The 19,579-nt window shown below is 50.1% G+C and overlaps 1 protein-coding gene across 3 annotated transcripts; it reads left to right on the forward strand.

Moving 5' to 3' along the window:
• Positions 1-871: 871 nt before the first annotated feature.
• Positions 872-13,715, forward strand: LOC311519835 (uncharacterized protein). 3 transcript variants are annotated; one of them, XM_084626798.1, is made up of 5 exons: positions 872-1,281; positions 1,675-1,846; positions 2,488-2,614; positions 8,309-8,422; positions 10,136-13,715. In XM_084626798.1, exons 2-5 carry the CDS (start codon positions 1,766-1,768, stop codon positions 11,179-11,181), a joined length of 1,368 nt encoding a protein of 455 aa, XP_084482924.1. In that variant the 5' UTR covers positions 872-1,281; positions 1,675-1,765; the 3' UTR covers positions 11,182-13,715. The 3 variants fall into 3 exon arrangements, with proteins under 3 accessions (XP_084482924.1, XP_084482922.1, XP_084482923.1); XM_084626796.1 differs by having other exon boundaries at positions 877-1,281; positions 10,133-13,715; XM_084626797.1 differs by having other exon boundaries at positions 877-1,281; positions 1,758-1,846; positions 10,133-13,715.
• The last annotated feature ends 5,864 nt before the right edge of the window (positions 13,716-19,579 follow it).

A 19,579-nucleotide genomic window follows, 5' to 3' on the forward strand; every position in this document is an offset into this window, starting at 1 on the left:
TCGGGGCTCGAGCAGGTTCTGTGTGGTGTTGTTGAAAAGGAACCCCTAGATATTGAACCCGGGCCGTGTTGCTGCCGACTGCAACTGGCAGAAGGGTTACAGAAAGAAGCAAGGGAGAGGAGCACCAATGAATGTATGCAAATTATTCAGTGAGGCAGGGGCCTGGCATGAAGGAGACACCTCTGCCCTTGGGCGACTGGGGGATTTGTGATGTCCTGGGCCATGGAGATCCAGGCCCACAGCACTGGGATGATCAGCCCAGGGATGGGGCAGTACATGGAGCGAGGCAGATTTGGGAATTGGGAACCCCTCTCCCCAGGTATTTCCCCTGCAGGCTTTTTTCAGTGTCCCTCTCTCCCCTTTCCCTGTGTAACCCAGTGGTTCTCAAACTTTTTGAATTGGTGACCCCCTTCACAAAGCAAGGCACCCAGTGCGCCCCTCCTTATAAATTCAAAACACATATTTTATATTTAACGTTATTTTAAATGCTTAATGTATACCCTGATTCTCTGCTATGGATTGACCTTTTCTCACCACTTTTATATTAACCCTAAAACACACTTTGATTGAATTCCCGGGATAAGCAGAAAAGGGGGTTTTAAGATAGTTACGGTTTAATACTGGGGGTGCGAAGCCATTTCTCAAGATCACTTTTCACAGCAGACTTTGTGCTCCGTTGCCCCCCCCCCCCCACTTCTGCGCTGCTGCCCCCCGCAGAGCTGGGCAGCTTGTGCCCCCCCCCCCCCGAGGGGCTGCAACCCCCAGTCTGAGAACTCCTGGTCTGCCCCCTCCCCCCTCTGGCCGGGACACCGGACCCCTCTCCCGTTCCCGGGGGGCCCGTGCTCTCCCGGAGCTGGACCGGCCCCTCCCGAGGGCAGCCAGAGCCGGGGGGTGGCCAAAGCGCAGGGGGGCGGGGAGGGGCCGCTTGCGCAGAGTCCCGCCCCCATGCCCGGGGCTGGCCGGGGGGCGAGTCCCCAGCCCCGGCGGGCGCGGCACGGGCACAGGAAGGGGCCGGGGCCGGGGCCGCCGGGAGCGGTGGGTGCCGGGAGGAAGGAGGCAGGAGTTGGGGAGAACAAAGAGCCGAGGGCGCCGGGGCCCGCGGGGGCAGCTCCTGGGAGCCCGGGCGCTGCTGCTGCTGCTCCCCTGGGAGCCGGGGGCCGAGCGGCCGCTGCCGCTTCCCCAGCGGGCTCGGGGCGGCGGGCCCGGCCGGGGGCGCCTCCTCCGGCGAGAGACCCCCGGGCGCTGCTGCTGCTGGCGGCGGCGGCTGAGCGGAGACTGCAGGTGAGAGAGACCCTGGGGCCGGGCGGGTCCCGGGCTCGGCGCAGCCCCCGCCCCGGGTGTCCGGGGGCCCGGAGCTGCTAAGGCCGGAAGGGAGCCTTCTCCCAGCCAGCCTGGCCGCTGCCCCGGCCCTCTGCTGTGCCCTGATCCCCCTGCTGCAGGAGAGTGCTGCCCTGGGGACGGTGTCAGGGGGAATCCCCCCCCAAGGGGCTCCTTTGGTCCTGGTCTTTTCCAGTGTTTAATTCACCCTCTGTTGCTGGGAGGGTTTGAACGTGTCTCCGTGGGTTTAGCCCTGGGGTGCGGGGGGTGAAGGGAAGGGCAGGGGCATGGTCTGTGCAGCAATATGGGGATTGAGCATGTTCCCAGCATGGCAGAAACTAGCCTGTCTGTCTGCAGGGGAAGAGCCTGGGGGAAGCGTGATGTGAAATGAAGTAAAGCCTGTTCTGAAACCTGCACAACTGCCCTTCTCGCCCTGCCAGGCTGCAGAATGACGCCCACGTCTCGCTCCAGCTCATCCCGTCCTCCCATGGGACAGGAAAGAGAAATGGCTGCTGTAGAGCCAGCTCAGGTAGGGGTTATTGGGGGGGGGGGTCCTGGTGGGTTCCTGCTGGAGGGAGAGGGGAAGTAAATACTGAATGGGTGGCAACTTCTGGGGAATGAGGTCTGCAGGGGGCAGGGACTACCCTGGGTGAAGAAAGGGAAGGGGACAGAGTGTGACAAACCTTTTGGGATTTGTTTAACCTGGGCCTAGATTCTAGGAACAAACGCTTGGGTGTTGGGGGAGAAAATTCCCTAATTTATGAAACAGGAAATAGAGAAACCAACCCCCTGGGCAGGGCTGGGAAAACTGACCGGACTTCCAGTGCTGAACCCTCAACCTGCGAGCTAGAGGCTGGTGTGACATGGAAAGGGGGCACCCACCAGGGAGGCGTAGGGAAGATGCCCCAGCCACTCACATCCAGCTGCTGGAAGTGAGGAAGGTTTTGGGATTCCTACCATGGGACTGTATCAGCCTCTGGCTCGTAGGTGTGTGGCTCTCTCTTTGTGCTCTCACCGTGATGCGTCATGGCTGTTCTCAGCAGTATGGGGATAGGACTCTGCTGACTGTCTCTCTCTCAGAGCTTCCATTTGATTGGCTCCTTTCCCCCATGAATCATGGGGTTGTGACTGGGGCAGCAGGTACTGACTGTTGGACTCTTTCTCTTTCAGGGGCCGGTGACCTTCGAAGAGGTGGCTGTGTATTTCACCAGGGAAGAGTGGGCTCTGCTGGACCCCGCTCAGAGAGCCCTCTACAGAGACGTCATGCAGGAGAACTATGAGAATGTGACCTCACTGGGTAAGAATTCCCGTCCCCTCAGTTCTTAGAAGGGGAAATGAAAAGTTAACGTTCATGCCATCCCCACAATGCCACCTCTGCTCTGCCCTGTTTCAGCATCATCCCAACATGGAATCATAGAAATGGAAGGGACCTCAAGAGGTCATCTAGTCCAGTCACCTGCACTCAAGGCAGGAATAGGTATTATATAGACCATGCCTGAGAGGTGTTTGTCCAGCCTGCTCTTAAAAATCCCCGATGATGGAAATTCCACAACTTCCCCAGGCAATTTATTCCAGTGCTTAACCACTCTGACAATTAGGAAGTTTTTCCTAATGTCCAACCTAAACTGCACTTGCTGCAATTTAGCCCATTGCTTCTTGTCCTATCCTCAGAGGTTAAGAAGTACAATTTTTCGTCTTCCTCCTTGTAACAACCATTTATTTATTTGAAAACTGTGATCATGTCCCCTCTCAGTCTTCTCTTCTCCAGACTAAACAACCCCAATTTTTTCAATCTTCCCTCATAGGTCATGTTTTCTAGACCTTTCATCATTTTTGTTTTTCTTCTCTGGATTTTCTCCAAGTTGTCCACATCTTTCCTGAAAGGTGGTGCCCAGAAGTGGACACAGTACTCCAGCTGAGGCCTAATCAGTGCGGAGTAGAGTGGATGAATTACTTCTCGTGTCTTGCTTATAGTACTCCTGCTAATACATCCCAGAATGATGTTTCCTTTTTTTTTCAACACTGTTACACTGTTGACTCATATTTAGCTTGTGATCCACTATAATCCTCAGATCCCTTTCCGCAGTACTCCTTCCTAGGCAGTCATTTCCCATTTTGTATTTGTGCAACTGATTGTTCCTTCCTAAGTGGAGTACTTTGCATTTGTCCTAATTGAATTTCATCCTATTTACTTCAGATCATTTCTCCAGTTTGTCCAGATCATTTTAATTCTATCCTCCAAAGCACTTGGAACCCCTCCCCGTTTGGTATAGTCCGCAAACTTTATAAGTGTACTCTCTATGCCATTATCTAAATCGTTGATGAAGATATTGAACAGAACTGGACCCAGAACTGATCCTTGCGGAACCCCACTCGTTATGCCGTTCCAACAGGACACTGAACCACTGATAACTACTCTCTGGGAATGATTTTCCAACCAGTTATGCACCCACCTTATAGTAGCTCAATGCCAGTGACACACACACCAGTGCTCTGCCCTCCCCTGTTACAGAACGCTCTGGGAACAGAGCAGTACAGCAGAAAGTCTAACAGCTTCTCTTAGCTAAGATAATAGTCGGGTTCATCTCTATCCTAGCAAACAGACGCTTCCTACCCCTGGCCTGCACTCCCGCACTGAACTTCCTGCACGCAAACCATCTGAGACTTGCACAGTGTTACCACCCCTTTGCCCTCAACCTGACTTTTCCATTTGAGTCACTGCCTTCACTTACCCCTCACAGATCACTAGACCATATGCTATCACAGTGCTGACAATCCCTATGACACAAGCACACCCTTGGGCACCTTTACTGACAAAGCCTACAACACTCAGCACGGAAATGAGGCAGAATTGGTCCCCCAAGTTTCACACGCACCTCTCTTCAGAGCACAGCCACAGCTCTGCCCAGCTGTTCCAACCAATCCCTCCTTCATCCAGTGACAGCTACAGCTGACCCCGTGCACACAGCTGGAGGGCATGCAGAGAAAAGCTGGGATTCCCATCTGTGAACACAACACAAACACTGACAGGTTCTCCTAGTCTTTCCTCATATTGATTATACGTTCATAGATTTTAAGGCTGATGTGATATTAGGTCATTTACTCTGACGTCCTTTATAACACAGACCATAGAATTTCCTCCTGTGACTGCTGCATTGAGCTGAATACCTGAATTCCTGTGGCCGTTTGTTAAGCTTTGCACCGCCCACACAGAACCATTCTCAGTGGTTCTTGCCAGCTGCAGGGTTAAGGGTTGCGTGCAACTTTAAGGTTGCGTTGGAGGGGTGGCGTTTACATTAACTTTTCTTTTCCTGGTTTGCAGAGATTTAAGTTTAGTCACCGTCCATATGGTGCAAGTCAGGAGACAGCACTGGGCAACCTTAACTCTGCAGTAATGTAGCTTATGAGCATTTAGTTTCCTGTTTTAAAAAATGGATGCTTTTGCCACTATAGCTGTGTCTATAATTGAGCTTTGCCAGCAGAGCTATGTTGGATGGTGTACATGTGTGCGTGCACTTTTTCACAGCCTTAAGCAACAGAGCTGGACTGGCAAAGCTTTTAAGAGCAAACCAGGTCAGAGTCTGCACATGGATTTTAGAGCCCTTGAAAATATGCCTCTTAACTCAGAAATGTTGGCATCAGAGGGCAAAACTTCCAAGAGGAACTCCTGCAGGACGCAAGAAAAATGCACAGCACACATTGTCTGAAAGGTATCAGTGGTGGGGTCTCACTCAAACTCATGGGTGGAGCTCAGGTTCAAAGGCTGCAGCATGTTCTCTTGAGCCAATGAATTACAGTGAGGGTACATTGCTGGAAACCCTCTGGCTGTTAAGGAGAGCCTTAGGCCTGGTCTCCACTACAGAGCTAGGTCAACATAAGGTAGCTTCAGTTGACCCAAGTCTGTAAGCATCTACACTAAAATGTAGTACCCACCAATGTTACTTACCCATTACACCGACTTAATAACTCCACCTCCACGAGAGACATAGCCCGTATGTCTATGTAGTTAGGTCAATGCAGTGTCAATGTAGACGCTGTGTTGCTTACGTCGACTGCTGCTGCCCTTTAGAAACCATCCCACAATCCCCCATGCTGGCAGTTAAATCGGTACAAGCGCTCCTGGTGAGAACGCGCACCACCGACATGAGGAGTGTAGTGCGCACGTGTAAAACCGATTCAGTTACTGTGGTGGTTCTACGTCAACTTAATTCTCTAGGGTAGACTTGCCCTTAGTCTTGCTGCATTTCATGGGCCTTTCAGGCTCTCTGACTCTTCCCTTTTTCTCGTGCCAATCTGAAATTCCAGCCTCTGCAGTTTATTAGCTTTTTCTATACGGCTTCCCCAAGGAGGTATTGGGTGCCATGGACTAGCAGAGATAAATGCCAAGGGACTGAGATCACTTGGTGGAAAATTACAACCATAGTTTCAGCCCCAGGTTTGTGCAAGACCGTGTTATAGGAGCCAGCTGATAATGTGAAAAGCTGCTTTGGGGAGGGCTGTATCTCAGCAAACTCTTCATCAGGAAACACCCCATATTTGGGCCATTAATCCTGCTCAGCATCCCCATGATAAGCAGAAAATTTCAAGAGATTCTTAGTAAGAAAGGGGATGTTAGACCAATTAGAATAGCTGATCAGGTTATGCAGATGTATATTGAATGTTGAACTTTAGCTATGGTAGAACTGGTGGTCTGCTATAATAATTTCCCAAATGTGAGAAGGGTGTGGTGTGACAGTTGGGGGGGGGGGGAGTGCCGAATCATTGGATAGGAGACCGTGGGAGGTTCCTTCCTTGGGAGTAGGTGATGCGGGTCTGGTGCATGAACATTACTGGGACAGGAATATGGGTCTGCAGAGTCCCAGATGGGTGGCGGTTCTGTGCCACCACCGGGCAGCCTTGGCAGAGCTGCTGGCAATGCACATACTGGGAGACCAGTCACTGCAGGAAGTGCCGCCCGCATGAGAGATGACTGGCAGCTCTTCCCGTGACCTCTGATCCAGGAACCTTCCCATTTAAACCTGGAAAACCGGGAAGTCCTCTGTGCAGCAAGGCAGATCCCTGACCTGTTGCTGAGAGAGACCACGACTTTTTCCTGGTCCTTGCTTTGTCACCCTGCTCTATGCTTCCTGGTGTTTTCAGCCAGACTCTGGCATCTGATTTTGGCTTGACCACGTAGGCCTGACCACTTATGGTTCTCACCACTGGACATCACTTTTCATGCCCCAGGTGCTGTTAGCAATAGACGCACTCCAACCTTTGAGCTCTCCGAAGGTCTCCCTGGACTGTCCAGCCCCCTGGACACTCCTCATGTTGACAGATTTGCTGCTCCCGAAGAAGCACTGCATCGCAGCTTACCAGTTACCCTTCAGATCACGACGCCATTTAACTCATGGCACTCATATGTATTTCTAGTGAAAATAAGTGAAAGCTTATTTAACCAAGGATAGAGATTCAAGTGGTAGCAAGTAGAAGTCTTGGAAACAAATGGTTACACATCAAGTAAAATCATAACACGCTTTCTAGACTCTAGACTTACCTACCTAACTAGATCCTTTCATATTATAGAGCAAAACCTATGAAAGTCCCTCCAGCATTTTACAGCCAGGTTTGGCTGTGATCCTCCTGTCATGAGACAAGTCATGCTGTCAGTTTGCTTCCATGGCAGAAGATGCAGAGTGTATCTCTACACCCGCAAATGTCCCCCCACATGCCATTGTCTTCACTCGTAACAGGATCCTGCTCTTTATTTTTTCCCTGTAAATTTTCCTCTCTTCAAGATTTCACAATCTCTTCAATTAGCATTTCGCTGAGTGTACAAACAGGCCCCATTGTGAGACATACAGTGCCCAGTATGCATCTGACTGGACAGAGAGAGAAAAGTTTGTTACCTCCTGGTTGAAAATAACCTGTTTCAGTCTTTACAAACATAATTTCCAGTATAGATACAAAACTTCTTAAATGTTCTCCTTACACCTCCTCCTTCTCCAATCGCTGCATTGGAGTGTCCTTAGAATGATCCGCCTCACCCCCATTCCAACTTTCTGTTTGTTTTCCACGGGGCTCTGTCCTTGGTCCCTTTTTTTTCTTCCTCTGCACCTTATTTCTGGGTGATCTCATCCTCACACACACATTCAGCTACCACCATCTCAGTTGCTCTTAGCTCACAGTTCTTTCTCTCTACAACTTAAATCTATTTAGTACACAATTTGAAAAAACATATGAGATGACCAAAACAATGATAAATGAATGATAAAATGAACTAATTGGCTCCATGAAACATGGAGACTCTTCCTTTTCCATCCCCACCTGCAAGAGCCACAGTTTCTCTCTTCCCTGCATGCTCTTTGGATCTTTGAATTTGTCCCTCCTGAAGTTACATGGCCTGATTCTTATTTTTCACTTTCTCCTTTGGCAGAAGAATTAGTCTGTGGCTTCTGAACTATGCCATCTAATTTGCCAGCTTTCTCCACACATGCTGTTTTTTATACTCCCTCCCTTTACACCGGACTCACTAGATTCCCTAATGCCGCAGTATGTGCTTTCCTGACATCTAATGCTGCTGAGATCCTGCATTCAGTGATATCCCTGCCCTTCCTGTTCCTTACTCCACTGAACCCCACCAGCCCATGCTTACTGTTCCCAGCTTCCCCAGGTCTCTTGTATTGTCTCTGGACCTTTTTGTCAGTTAGAAGCAGTGCAAGGGAGACTTCCCCTCTGTCTGGAGTCTTCACTTTCTGGGACATGCAGTTCCATTCTCTTTGTTTTAGGAGCCTCTTTGATAATGAGTGTCTGGCTGTGTGTGCTCCCAGCAAAGATGGGAATAGTTAAATCCCTCATAAGCAGAGTGTTCTGCACCTTTGAGCACCTGGGGAGCTGGCCCTGCAATTTTACTGGTTTAAAATGGACTGGGATTAAACTAATAGAGTGGTTTTTTTATGACAAATGTCCTATGAATTCACCTGATCTCCCTTGTTTTCTTTCCCTTGAGCAGGGTTTTCAGTTTCCAAACCCTGTGTGATCTCCCAGCGGGAAGGAGGGGAAGAGCCACGGGTCCTGGATCTCCATGGTTCAGAGGAAAACGAGATCCTGAGAAGTCCTTGCACAGGTGAGGAAACATGAAACCAACCCAGAAACTGTAAGTCCCTGAGAGAAACAGCTGGGATTCCCCCCAAAGCCTCTGTGAGCTCAGGATAGTCCCCAGCAGGTCTTACTCCTGGCTTCCTACAGATTGTGACTGACACCTTGGCAGGAGCTCCCTCCCTTCCTACTGAGCGTGTGGATGGGATGTGGACAGGGCCGGCCTTAGGGAAAATGGCACCATAGGTGAACTTGCATTTTGGTGCCTCTGGCCCCCATGGGTGTGGCACCCACATTGCCCCTGTCCCCCATGGGCTCCCCAGGATCCCCACCCTCCCTTCCCCCCAACCCCTGCACTGTGCCCCCTTTGCCCCAAATGCCTGCTCTCCCTCCTGCACCCCAAATCCCTACACCCCCTTTATTCCTAACTTCCGCCCCCCTCCTGCACCCCAGCACCTGCCCCCTCCTATGCCCCTAACCCCTGCACTGTGCCCCCTTCACCCAAACCCCTCCCCCTCCTCCTGCACCCCAGCATCTGCCCCGTCCTGTGCCTTTAACCCCTGCACTGTGTCCCCTTCATCCCAACCCCTGCTCCTCCTGTGTATACCCCTTTCACCTCAACCTTTGCACTCCCCTCCTGCGCCCCAAACCCTGCACTGTGCATACCCCCTTCACCCCAACACCTGCCCCCTCCTGTGCCCCTAACCCTTGCACTGTGTCCCCTTCAGTGTTACCCACTTCACCTCCCTCCTGAGCTCCTAACCTCTGCACTGTGCCCCCTTTGCCCCTAACCCTTGCATCCTCCAGCACCCACTTGGGGAAGCTGACCTGGATGCACAAAGTGGCTAGCATTGCTGCTCACTCCCCCGCTGGACTGCTGCTCCTCCGCCCCCCACCGCCTTAGGGGGCTGGGATGGGGGGAGCAAGGAGCGACATCAGGGCTTCCTACATCCAGGTCACTCTCCCTGCGGGCTGCATACGGGGAAAGCAGGAGAGCAGCAGCTCCTGATGCCTCAGCACAGTCCCGGTAGGGAAGTGACCTGGATGCAGGGACCTCTGCTGTGTGTGTTGAAGGGAGGGTGTAAAGGGGAGTGTGTGTGTGTGCCTGAGTGAGCGCGCTGTCTCTTTAAGAAAGCACTTCAGGTCAGGAGCCTGAGCTAGGCTTGTTCAGACCCACAGATTCCCCTGTCCCATCACCCCAGCTTTGTGGAAATTGGTTACATGGGTGGTGGGGAGGGGGACACCCTGCCATCAATCAGCCCCTGCTACGCCCCTCACAGAGCAGTCAGGAGGACACTCCCAGTCCTGAGTGGCCAGGGATGACTCCAGAGATGAATGGAGGGCAGAGGGGTGGGGGGACAGGCACCCCTACTCCGGAGCCGTCACCTGGTTCCGACGTCTGGTCATCCAACAGCCCCCTGCAGATCGGGTCTCGCCCCCTCCCCCACGCTGCTGCTCGCCTGCCTGCTGTGATGGCTCCATCAGCCCAGTGAGCCCCTCGGCAGCAGGTCAGGTGGGAATCCGAACCCTGCACACAGCACCCCCTTGGGCGGGCAACCCATACAGTCCACCCTAAAACCCAGCCCCAGATGTGAAATAGAATTGATCCCCTCCGCTCTTCCCTATGGGGAAGAGTTTGGGAGAATTCAGTCCCTGATTTTTATTTTCTGTCTCTCCAGCTCTTGAGTTTTCTCTCTGCCTTTCCATCCCTAACTCTGAGATTTCCCTTCTATTCTAGCAGGTGATGGGGTGGTGAGTGAGAATGAAGAGCAGAATCCCCACCAGGAAGATGCTGAGCTAGTAGACGTGCATGGGGCATTACTGCAAAGATCCAAAGGGAATGTGTCCAGCCCCCATGAGCCAGGAACAGCTGGTGAAAGTTACCACAGACCAGAGAGAGAGCAGGGAAACCAGTCAGAGAAGAAAGTGGATAAACCCATTAATTGTCAGGAAACTCACAAGGACCTCAAGGAAACTACATCTCCGGAGAAGATCCTCAGGGAAAAGAGAGAGAATACATGCAGCGAGTGTGGGAAAAACTTCAATTACCGCTCTGCCCTTATTCGACACGAGATAATCCACACAAAAGAGAAACCCTATGAATGCTGTGAGTGTGAGAAAAGCTTCAATCATACCTCAGCCCTTATTCGACATCAGCGAATACACAGAGGAGACAGACCCTATGAATGCTGTGAGTGCGGGAAAAGCTTCACTCAGAGCTCAGACCTTTCTACCCATCAGCGAATCCATACGGGGGAGAGACCCTATGAATGTGGTGAGTGCGGGAAAAGCTTCAATCATAGCTCAGCCCTTATCTCTCATCAGAGAATCCACACAGGAGAGCGACCCTACGAATGCTGTGAGTGCGGGAAAAGCTTCACTCAGAGATCAGCCCTTATCTCTCATCAGAGAATCCACACGGGAGAGCGACCCTACGAATGCTGCGAGTGCGGGAAAAGCTTCACTCGAAGCTCAAACCTTACTACGCATCAGAGGATCCACACAGGAGAGAGACCCTATGAATGCAGTGATTGTGGGAAAAGTTTCACTGACATCTCCTCCCTTATCTCTCATCAGAGAGTCCACACTGGAGAGAAACCCTATGAATGCTGCGAGTGCGGGAAAAGCTTCTCTCAGAGCTCAACCCTTATTACACATCACAGAATCCACACAGGAGAGCGACCCTATGAATGCTGTGAGTGTGGAAAAAGCTTCACTCAGAGCTCAGGCCTTCTCTATCACCAGAGAATCCGTAAAGGAGATAAACTCCATAAAAACCTTTTCTAGAGCTGTCAGAAGATTTTTTTTCTTTAGTACTTTTGACAGTTCCCAGGTAGTGACCATTAAGGCTGTTTGCATCTTTTGCACACTGTAGTCCCTCAGCTCTCAAACGTGAATTGCCTACGTTTGAAGCCTGCCCATCTTTGGGGTGGATCCTGTGGTCCTTTCTATCAACTCCATTGTCCTGCGAGTCATGGGAGTGTGTGTCCTTTCTACCAGGAATGTCCATTATCCGAGATAAGGGGTGTCTTCAACCAGCTACGTCGAGGTAAAATCTAACTGGGCCTCATCACTGTGGTTTCCATGGAGTTAGCTAGCTTGAGTTTGCTTTCCTGATGAAAAAGACAGCTATTCTTGCAGTAAAGACATGGACCATGGATAGGGGGTTGGGTTATCTAGCACATTTCCTCCTGATCTGACCTAACCACCATCACATTTCCACGTCTAAACAAACCTGGAGATTCACATTTATACTCTTCCTTCCAGTGCAAAGTCATCCAGTTCCTCTTTGAGGACAGATTGCCTCATTGCCAGTTGTTCTCACACTACCCTGGATCGAGCTGAAAAGCAGTTATTTTGCTGATTGTTTTTCTCACTTAAAATATATTTAAATATAACAAAGAGCTGGAGCAGTGTCAGGGAAATAAGTGTCATTTCAGACTCTGTGACACTGGAAGGAGACGGGGTGACTCAGATATTCCCTCCTTCCCCATCACCCCAGAACTGTTGCCTCGTGTCTGAGCCATGCAGAGTTCACCCCCTCATATTCCTTCACTTCCCAAAGCATCTGGTGAGGTCATGTTCTTAGCTGTCTGTGCTTGTTAATGGTGCTTGGACATCTTTGATCCTAAATCAGAGTCAGTCTGGCAGGAGATGAAAGTGTCACAGGCATGGAAGGGGATTTCAACTGGATCCCAACCACACTTCAAATCCCATTTTCTGTCTATTGGCAAAGCCACTTCTAGGCAGTTTGGCTGTTTTTCCCCCCATTGTGAAAATTTTGTAAATAACATTAATAAGACAGACTGAGTGAAGCAGGTTTCAATGGATCATGGGGGAATCTCTCATCCTGATTCTGAGACATCAGATGTAACCTACTCTGGAATTTCCCTTCAAATGAAAATGAAAGTGTCTTCTACCTCGATGTGATATGGGTTTTGTATCTTTCATGAAGGCTCCTTGATCATATAACTGCATGTTGGTTTTGTTTGACAGAATGAGGCTCAGATTTATTGGTCAATTTCAGACAAATGACAATCATTTTTTACTTTAGGTTTGTTTTTTCCCTCATCCCTGCATGATGACATGGAGAAAATTCAAATGCAGTTCAGTCAACAAGAGAGAATACTCCAAGCGATTGGACATACTATCAAAGAAATAGTCGTGTTTTTAAATCTCCACTCTGAAAAGGTGAACAGCAGCAGATCCCAAACGGTGCAACTGACGAAAGTAAGTGCCCATGATCACAGTGTAGTTCAGTTGTGTAAGTCAATATTGTCTCAGACGATCCAGGGATAGACTTGGAACTTTGAAAAATGCCCAGGTGTTTGGTTCCCAAAGCATTTCTGACCTGGTCCCTGCAGGAGGTTACTCCTGAAGAGATCTCCTAGCTAATCCCAAAATTTGGGAAATGCTGTCTGTGATGACGTGTATCTACCCGGCACTGGCACTCCTAGGGTTAACTTCACCCTGTGGACTGAAGAAGCCACACCCCCTCGCCTTTCCTTGGCATGGTCCGACTGGAGACAGAGTATAAAAGGGAGCAGTTCAGCTCCGCCCGGGCTGACTGAGGAGGAGAGCAAACCTGTGTTGTGGGCTCCTGCCGGGAAGCTGCTCGACCCCAGGCTGCAGAGGCCAGCCGTGCTGAGGCTCCTGCAGACATGCAGTCGACTGCCAAGGATGGCCAAGAAGAGACGCCGGATGCTGGGAGACTACTGATGCTGGAAGTAAGGGTGGGAAGTGGCCCAGGGAACTGGACTGTTGAAGTGAGAGATCAAGCCTGGACACAGGAGTATTGGTTCCTCAAGGCCATGGGTCAGGACCTGGTGGGGTAGGGTGGTCCCAGGTCCCTCTAGACCCTGCACTGCACCCACCACTGGATGCGGTCACCACCTCACGACAACCTGTCTTGACCCAGGGGACAGATTTCTTCACCCCAAATCCCTGCCTTTTTATGCATCCTGCGACAGTGCCATGGGGTTGATACGTCCTTTCTCATAAGGATGTAGATTTGGAGGAAACAGAAGAGGTGTTTTTGTTGAACTCAACATGTGTGGGTGCTATAACTGTGTGTAAGATGAAATCAGTGTTGAATGTGAGATGGCTGCAGAAAAATAGCTTTTTTAATAGAAACCTCATCTCTTGTATCTTACAGAGATTCTGATCCAAGGCCTGTATCTAATCCCTAACCACAACTGTACTCAAGGGTTCACTGGTGGAAAGGGGGATTAAAAGAAAACTAACATTTTTGAGAGGATTCTTTAATCATTGAGTATTTATTGTTACCAATGAAAATGAAATTAAACATGGTTACTCTTTAACGAGGAAGAGATTTAATTATGTGATCAACTGAATTATACGGGAAAAATAAAACTTGTATTGTTTTTCTTTTAGTTAGTAATATAGGAAATGGTGGCTAATCCTGGAAAGCTTCTTTGATGTAACTTACCCCTTCCACCTAAAATGTCCTCATGTAAAACCTCACCCCACAGGTTGGGGTGGGGGAATGTGCCTGAGAAATAGTGTAGAGGAGAATACTCACAGAATCATAGAATATCAGGGTTGGAAGGGACCTCAGGAGGTCATCTCGTCCAACCCCCTGCTCAAAGCAAGACCAATCCCCAATTAAATCATCCCAGCCAGGGCTTTGTCAAGCCTGACCTTAAAATCTTCTAAGGAAGGAGATTCTACCACCTCCCTAGATAACACATTCCAGTGTTTCACCACCCTCCTAGTGAAAAAGTTTTTCCTAATATCCTAATTTTTCCTAATACTGACCCAGTATAGATTTTAATGATTTGGATTTCAAATTATTTTGTTTAGCTTCAAAGTCAACTTCTGTGTAGCTATGTTAGCAACAAGAAGGTCAGGGAAAGTGTGGAACCCTTACTGAATGGGGAAGGCAATCTAGTGACAGATGATGTGGAAAAAAGCTGAAATACTCAATTTTTTTTTGCATCAGTCTTCACAGAGAAGGTCAGCTCCCAGACTACTGTACTGGGTACCACAGTATGGGGAGGAGGTGAGCAGCCCTCAGCAGTGAAAGAATAGGTTAAAGACTATTTAGAAAAGCTAGACATGCACAAGTCCATGGGTCCAGATCTAATGCATCCGAGGATGCTGAGGGAGTTGGCTGATGTGATTGCAGAGCCATTGGCCATTATCTTTGAAAACTCATGGCGATCGGGGGAGGTCCCAGATGATTGGAAAAAGGCAAATATAGTGCTCATCTTTAAAAAAGAGAAGAAGGAGAATCCAGGGAACTACAGATCAATCAGCCTCACCTCAGTCTCTGGAAAAATCATGGAGCAGGTCCTCAAGGAAAACATTTTGAAGCACCTAAAGGAGAGGAAAGTGATCAGGAACAGTCAACATGGATTCATCAAGGGCAGGTCATGCCTGACCAACCTAATTTGCTTCTATGATGAGATAACTGGCTCTGTGGATGAGGGGAAAGCAGCAGACGTGTTGTTCCTTGACTTTAGCAAAGCTTTTGACACATATCTCACAGTATTCTTGACAGCAAGTTAAAGAAGTACAGGCTGGATGAACGGACTAGATTGTGGATAGAAAGCTGGCTAGATTGTCGGGCTCAACGGGTAGTGAACAATGGCTCCATGTCTAGTTGGCAGCTGGTATCAAGCGAAGTGCCCCAGGGGCTGTCCTGGGGACAGTTTTGTTCAACATCTTCATAAATGATCTGGAGGATGGTGTGGATTGCACCCTCAGCAAGTTCGTGGATGACACTGAGCTGGCGGGAGTGGTAGATACACTGGAGGGTAGGGATAGGATACAGAGGGCCCTAGACAAATTAGAGGATTGGGCCAAAAGAAATCTGATGAGCTTCAACAAGGACAAGGGCAGAGTCCTGCACTTAGGATGGAAGAATCTCATGCATCGCTACAGGCTGGATACTGACTGGCTAAGCGGAAGTTCTGCAGAAAAGGACCTGGGGATTGCAGTGGATGAGAAACTGGATCTACAGTGTGCCCTTGTTGCCAAGAAGGCTAACGGCATATTGGGCTGCATTAGTAAGAGTACTGCCAGCAGAAAGGAGGTGGACAAATTGGAGAGAGTCCAGCGTAGGGCAACAAAAATGATTAGGGGGCTGGGGCACATGACTTACCAGCAGAGGCTGAGGGATCTGGGCTTATTTACTCTGCAGAAGAAAAGAGTGAGGGGGGATTTGATAGACGCTTTCGACTATGTTAAAAGCAGTTCCAAAGAGGCTGGAAGTAGGCAAATTTCAGTGGTGGCAAATGATTTTATTAAAAGGAAAACTATTTGAGGAAATTACTTGTAAAACCTTTTAACCCATTAGACTGTAAGGATCACTGACTTCTCCACTTCTCAAATTTGCAAAGGAAAGGCATAACATCTGTCAAAGGATGTGTCCAGCAGATAGGAAAACTGCAATCATCAACCATCAATATCAAGGAAAAGGCTGAAGTCTGTTGCCTTTCCGGTCAAAAAGCCATCTAATGGCTGGTCTACATGCAAAAGCTATATTGACATGGCCACATCTCTCAGGGGTGTGAAAAATCCACTCCCCTGAGAGAAGTAGTTAAACTGACCTGAGCCCCAGTCTAGACAGTGCTAGGTTGTTGGAAGAATGCTTCCTATGTTTGAAGTGTAGACATAGCCTTAGACAGATTGATCCCCTATGGGAAGCAAGTCATTACATCAATTTGAGGGCTTTTCTCTGCCTTTTCAGTCCCTGCTACAGACACCACCTAACAACTATTCCTGGTCACGGGATGGTGGCATTTCCAGGGACCCTGGCAGCTCTAGCCAGCATCTTGGTGGCTATTTTCCTGCTCAGAGCCACTGGCTTCTTCTCATGCCTTGTCCTGGGGGCCCAGATGTTGCCTGAATGTGAAGGAGCCAAGATGTTGGTGACCTTTCCCTCACCAAGGTGCCTTTGCTCATCAGTCTCCTGAACTCCAACTGGATGTGGTTTTTGTTCTTCTGCACAGCATAGCCCATGGAGAACAGGGATCTGCAAATGTGCATTCATATTATACCTTTGCTTATTGATGAAAACATAAACTAGACACTTAGAGGATTGGAACTGATTTCAGCTGATGGACAGGTTAGCTAGGTTTTTATGCATTTACACAGGATAATGTTGTGTGTTTAAATTCATTCGAAATATCCTCATCCAATGGAACTCATGAACATACTGTACTGGAAATGAATAAGAAAATGTTTTTATTTAAGAAAAAGGCTTCTAAGGGGGTACTTGGATTTGAACCAAGGACCACTTGGACCACAGTTTAACATTCTGTCACTGCACTATACCCCCATGATAATACTATCTTGCAGTCAGTGATCTTAAGGACCTTGAAGGACGGACCCTGCTTCAGAGACCTGTTCCATTACCAGACTATGGGTGGTTTTGAAAATGGGGTTTGACTAAACTTTATATATGCAGGTAAACACCACAGCGTGAATACCCACAGCCGTGGCTTCTCCCACTGACATAGCTACCACCTCTTGGGGAGGTGGATTAACTACACAGAGGGGACAGCTCTCTCCCAACAGCTTAGAGCAGAAGTCCAGACTGGCTCCATTTGGCACATTGAATGGTAAGACACCCCAGTGACTGCTTTAGTTCTGTAAGTGTGTCCATGGCTGAACAGCGAGAATTCCTGCCCATTTCCCTTCTGGCTGGAGCATGGTTAGTGTGTTTGTGGTTAATTGTTCATTCCCTGCCTTGACAATTCAGACAGTCCCTTTTCCCAACATGTTGGCAACACATCAGTGATTCCAGTGGCAGGTTTTCTCTGGGGCACTGAGATTTTTGGGGGAGTTGGTGGCTCCTTTCCTTCCCCACCCTGGAGTAAACTCAGATTTTTATTCCATCCTTGATGATTCATGGAACAACAACAGCAGCATGAAGAAAGAGGAGAGCGAATATCTCACTGTCAGGGATGAAGGTAGCCATGTCCCCTCTGTTTGACCATTGCCAGGGCAGGAGACAAGGTTTCAATGGAATTGAATGCCCAGGCTCAGACAAGAGAGTCAGAAGGATTTTGCCATCTGCGGCGAGGCAGACGGGTAGGGCCAGAGGCGCCCCAAGGACTAGAGCTGGTGCGGCAGCCTGGGTTGGGGGGAGGGAGGAGAAGGGGGCAGTGGGACTAAGTTAAATGTGAGCTCTGCTCTAGGCACTAGATGTCAGTTGCCTCTTGGAGCCAGGGATTGAACCCAGGCTCCCATTGGGGTAACGATATGGCTGGGTTTCCCCCAGACTTCACCTCTTTGATGAGCCTGCTTCCTCTGTCCAGGCAGGGGTCTCAGGTGACCTGCAAAGGACAGATTTTTGCACAGCAAACCAGCTGCAGCTCAGCAGAGACCCTATGGGTCTGATTCCCAATTGGTCCCTGCCCAGCATCCACAGCTGATGGCTTCCTTCCCCTGCAAGCCCCAGCTGCCAGACCCCAACCCCCCAGTCCTGTGGAGAGGACTTGGCAGGGAGGTGGTGGGATTGTGTCTGGGGCTTCTACCAGGAGCCCTGCCATCATGACAGGGAGCAATACTGCTCACATCTGCATTGAGTACCCCCACTGCAGATTGCCCCCAGAGCACCAAACTGTACCCCCAGCAGCTCCACCTGTACCCCTCAGCTCCCCCTTGCAGGCCCAGTGGCAGCAATTCTGTCACGTCCCAGACCAACTGCACTGGCCCCCAAAGTGTGGGGCCTGGAGGGGTCACCACCTGCATGCCTAGGAGCCCTTTTAAATCGCCCAGGCCCCTGGGCAATTGCCTCCTTTGCCCACGCATCCACAGGCCTTCCCAGTTCTACCCCCCCAGCTGCCCATCTACCTCCCCCAACTGTATCACCCAGATTCTCCCCCCACAGTGTCTTATTTTTGGGAACCAGTCCCCTGACTTAACCGATTAGACCCCACTCCCCTCCCAGAGCCAGGCCAAAAACCAGGACTTAGACAGGAATGGGGATTGGCCTGATGCCCAACCGTGCCACTTCCCATTCCTCCTGTCTCCTGGCAGTGGGCACAAAATGGTGTGATGAAGTGGGACTGTTCTTAATGTTTCCTCTGAATACTGTAGGGGTGCCTCAGTTTCCCCTATGCATTTCGCAAGTCTCTACGTGGTGGGATAAGGGAGTGTAATTATTGCAGAGCAAAGGGCCAGTGTACATAAATGGCCGACACTCTGTTTCCTGTCAACTGATGCCCTGGGCCCTTCCCCCCTGAAAGGTGAGAGCGAAAGGGTTGGAGAACAAAGGAATCCGGTGACCTCCTGGCCTGGAAAGGGACAAAGCCCAGAGGAGGAGGGGCTGGAGGAGGAGTCAGTGGGGGCTGGCTGGAGACGTGAAGTGCAGATGGGGTTGTCTGGCTCACTGCCCCCCAAAATGGACCCGGCTGAGGGGTCCTGTTCTCTGTACCTACAAGCTCTGTTCTAGACCGTGTTCATAGAATATCAGGGTTGGAAGGGACCTCAGGAGGTCATTTAGTCTAGCCCCCTGCTCAAAGCAGGACCAATCCCCAATTTTTGCCCCAGATCCCTAAATGGCCCTCTCAAGGATTGAGCTTACAATGCTGGGTTTAGCAGGCCAATGCTCAAACCACTGAGCTATCCCTCCCCCCGTCATCTAATAAACCTCTGTTTTACTGGTTGGGTAAGAGTCACATCTGACTGCGGAGTTGGGGGGCAGGACCCTGTCTTTCCCCAGGACCCCGCCTGGGCGGACTCGCTGTGGGAAGCACACGGAGGGTCAGAGGATGCTGAATGCTCCGAGGTCAGAGCCAGGAAGGGGGAAGCTGTATGATCTTCTTGCCCTGAAGACAGTCTGCTCACAGAGAGGAGACTTCCCCAGAGTCCTGACTGGCTTTGTAGGGAGCAGTTCCAGAGCATCACCCAGGGACTCCGTGACAAGTGGTTCCATTATCTTCCCCCCAACCCCCTGCCGAGGGCATGGAAGTTTGCAAAGAGGGCAGGCAGAGCTGGAAAGGCCCCAGGTTCCCTGGGGCAGTCTTTCACCACCCCCACCCCCACCCATAGGAAACACCACTGGCTTTATGAAAGGGATTAGTGGAGATGAGAAAGACAATGCCAATCTAGGTGGCTTCCCTGAGTGACAGCTGGAGATAGAATCCAGGAGTTCTGGCTCTCAGCCCCCCCTGCTCTAACCACTAGACCTCACTCCTCTCTCAGAGCTGGG

Source organism: Lepidochelys olivacea, assembly GCF_965140295.1.
Source record: "Lepidochelys olivacea isolate rLepOli2 genome assembly, chromosome: 4".
In the NCBI taxonomy this organism is placed as follows: Eukaryota; Metazoa; Chordata; order Testudines; family Cheloniidae; genus Lepidochelys; species Lepidochelys olivacea.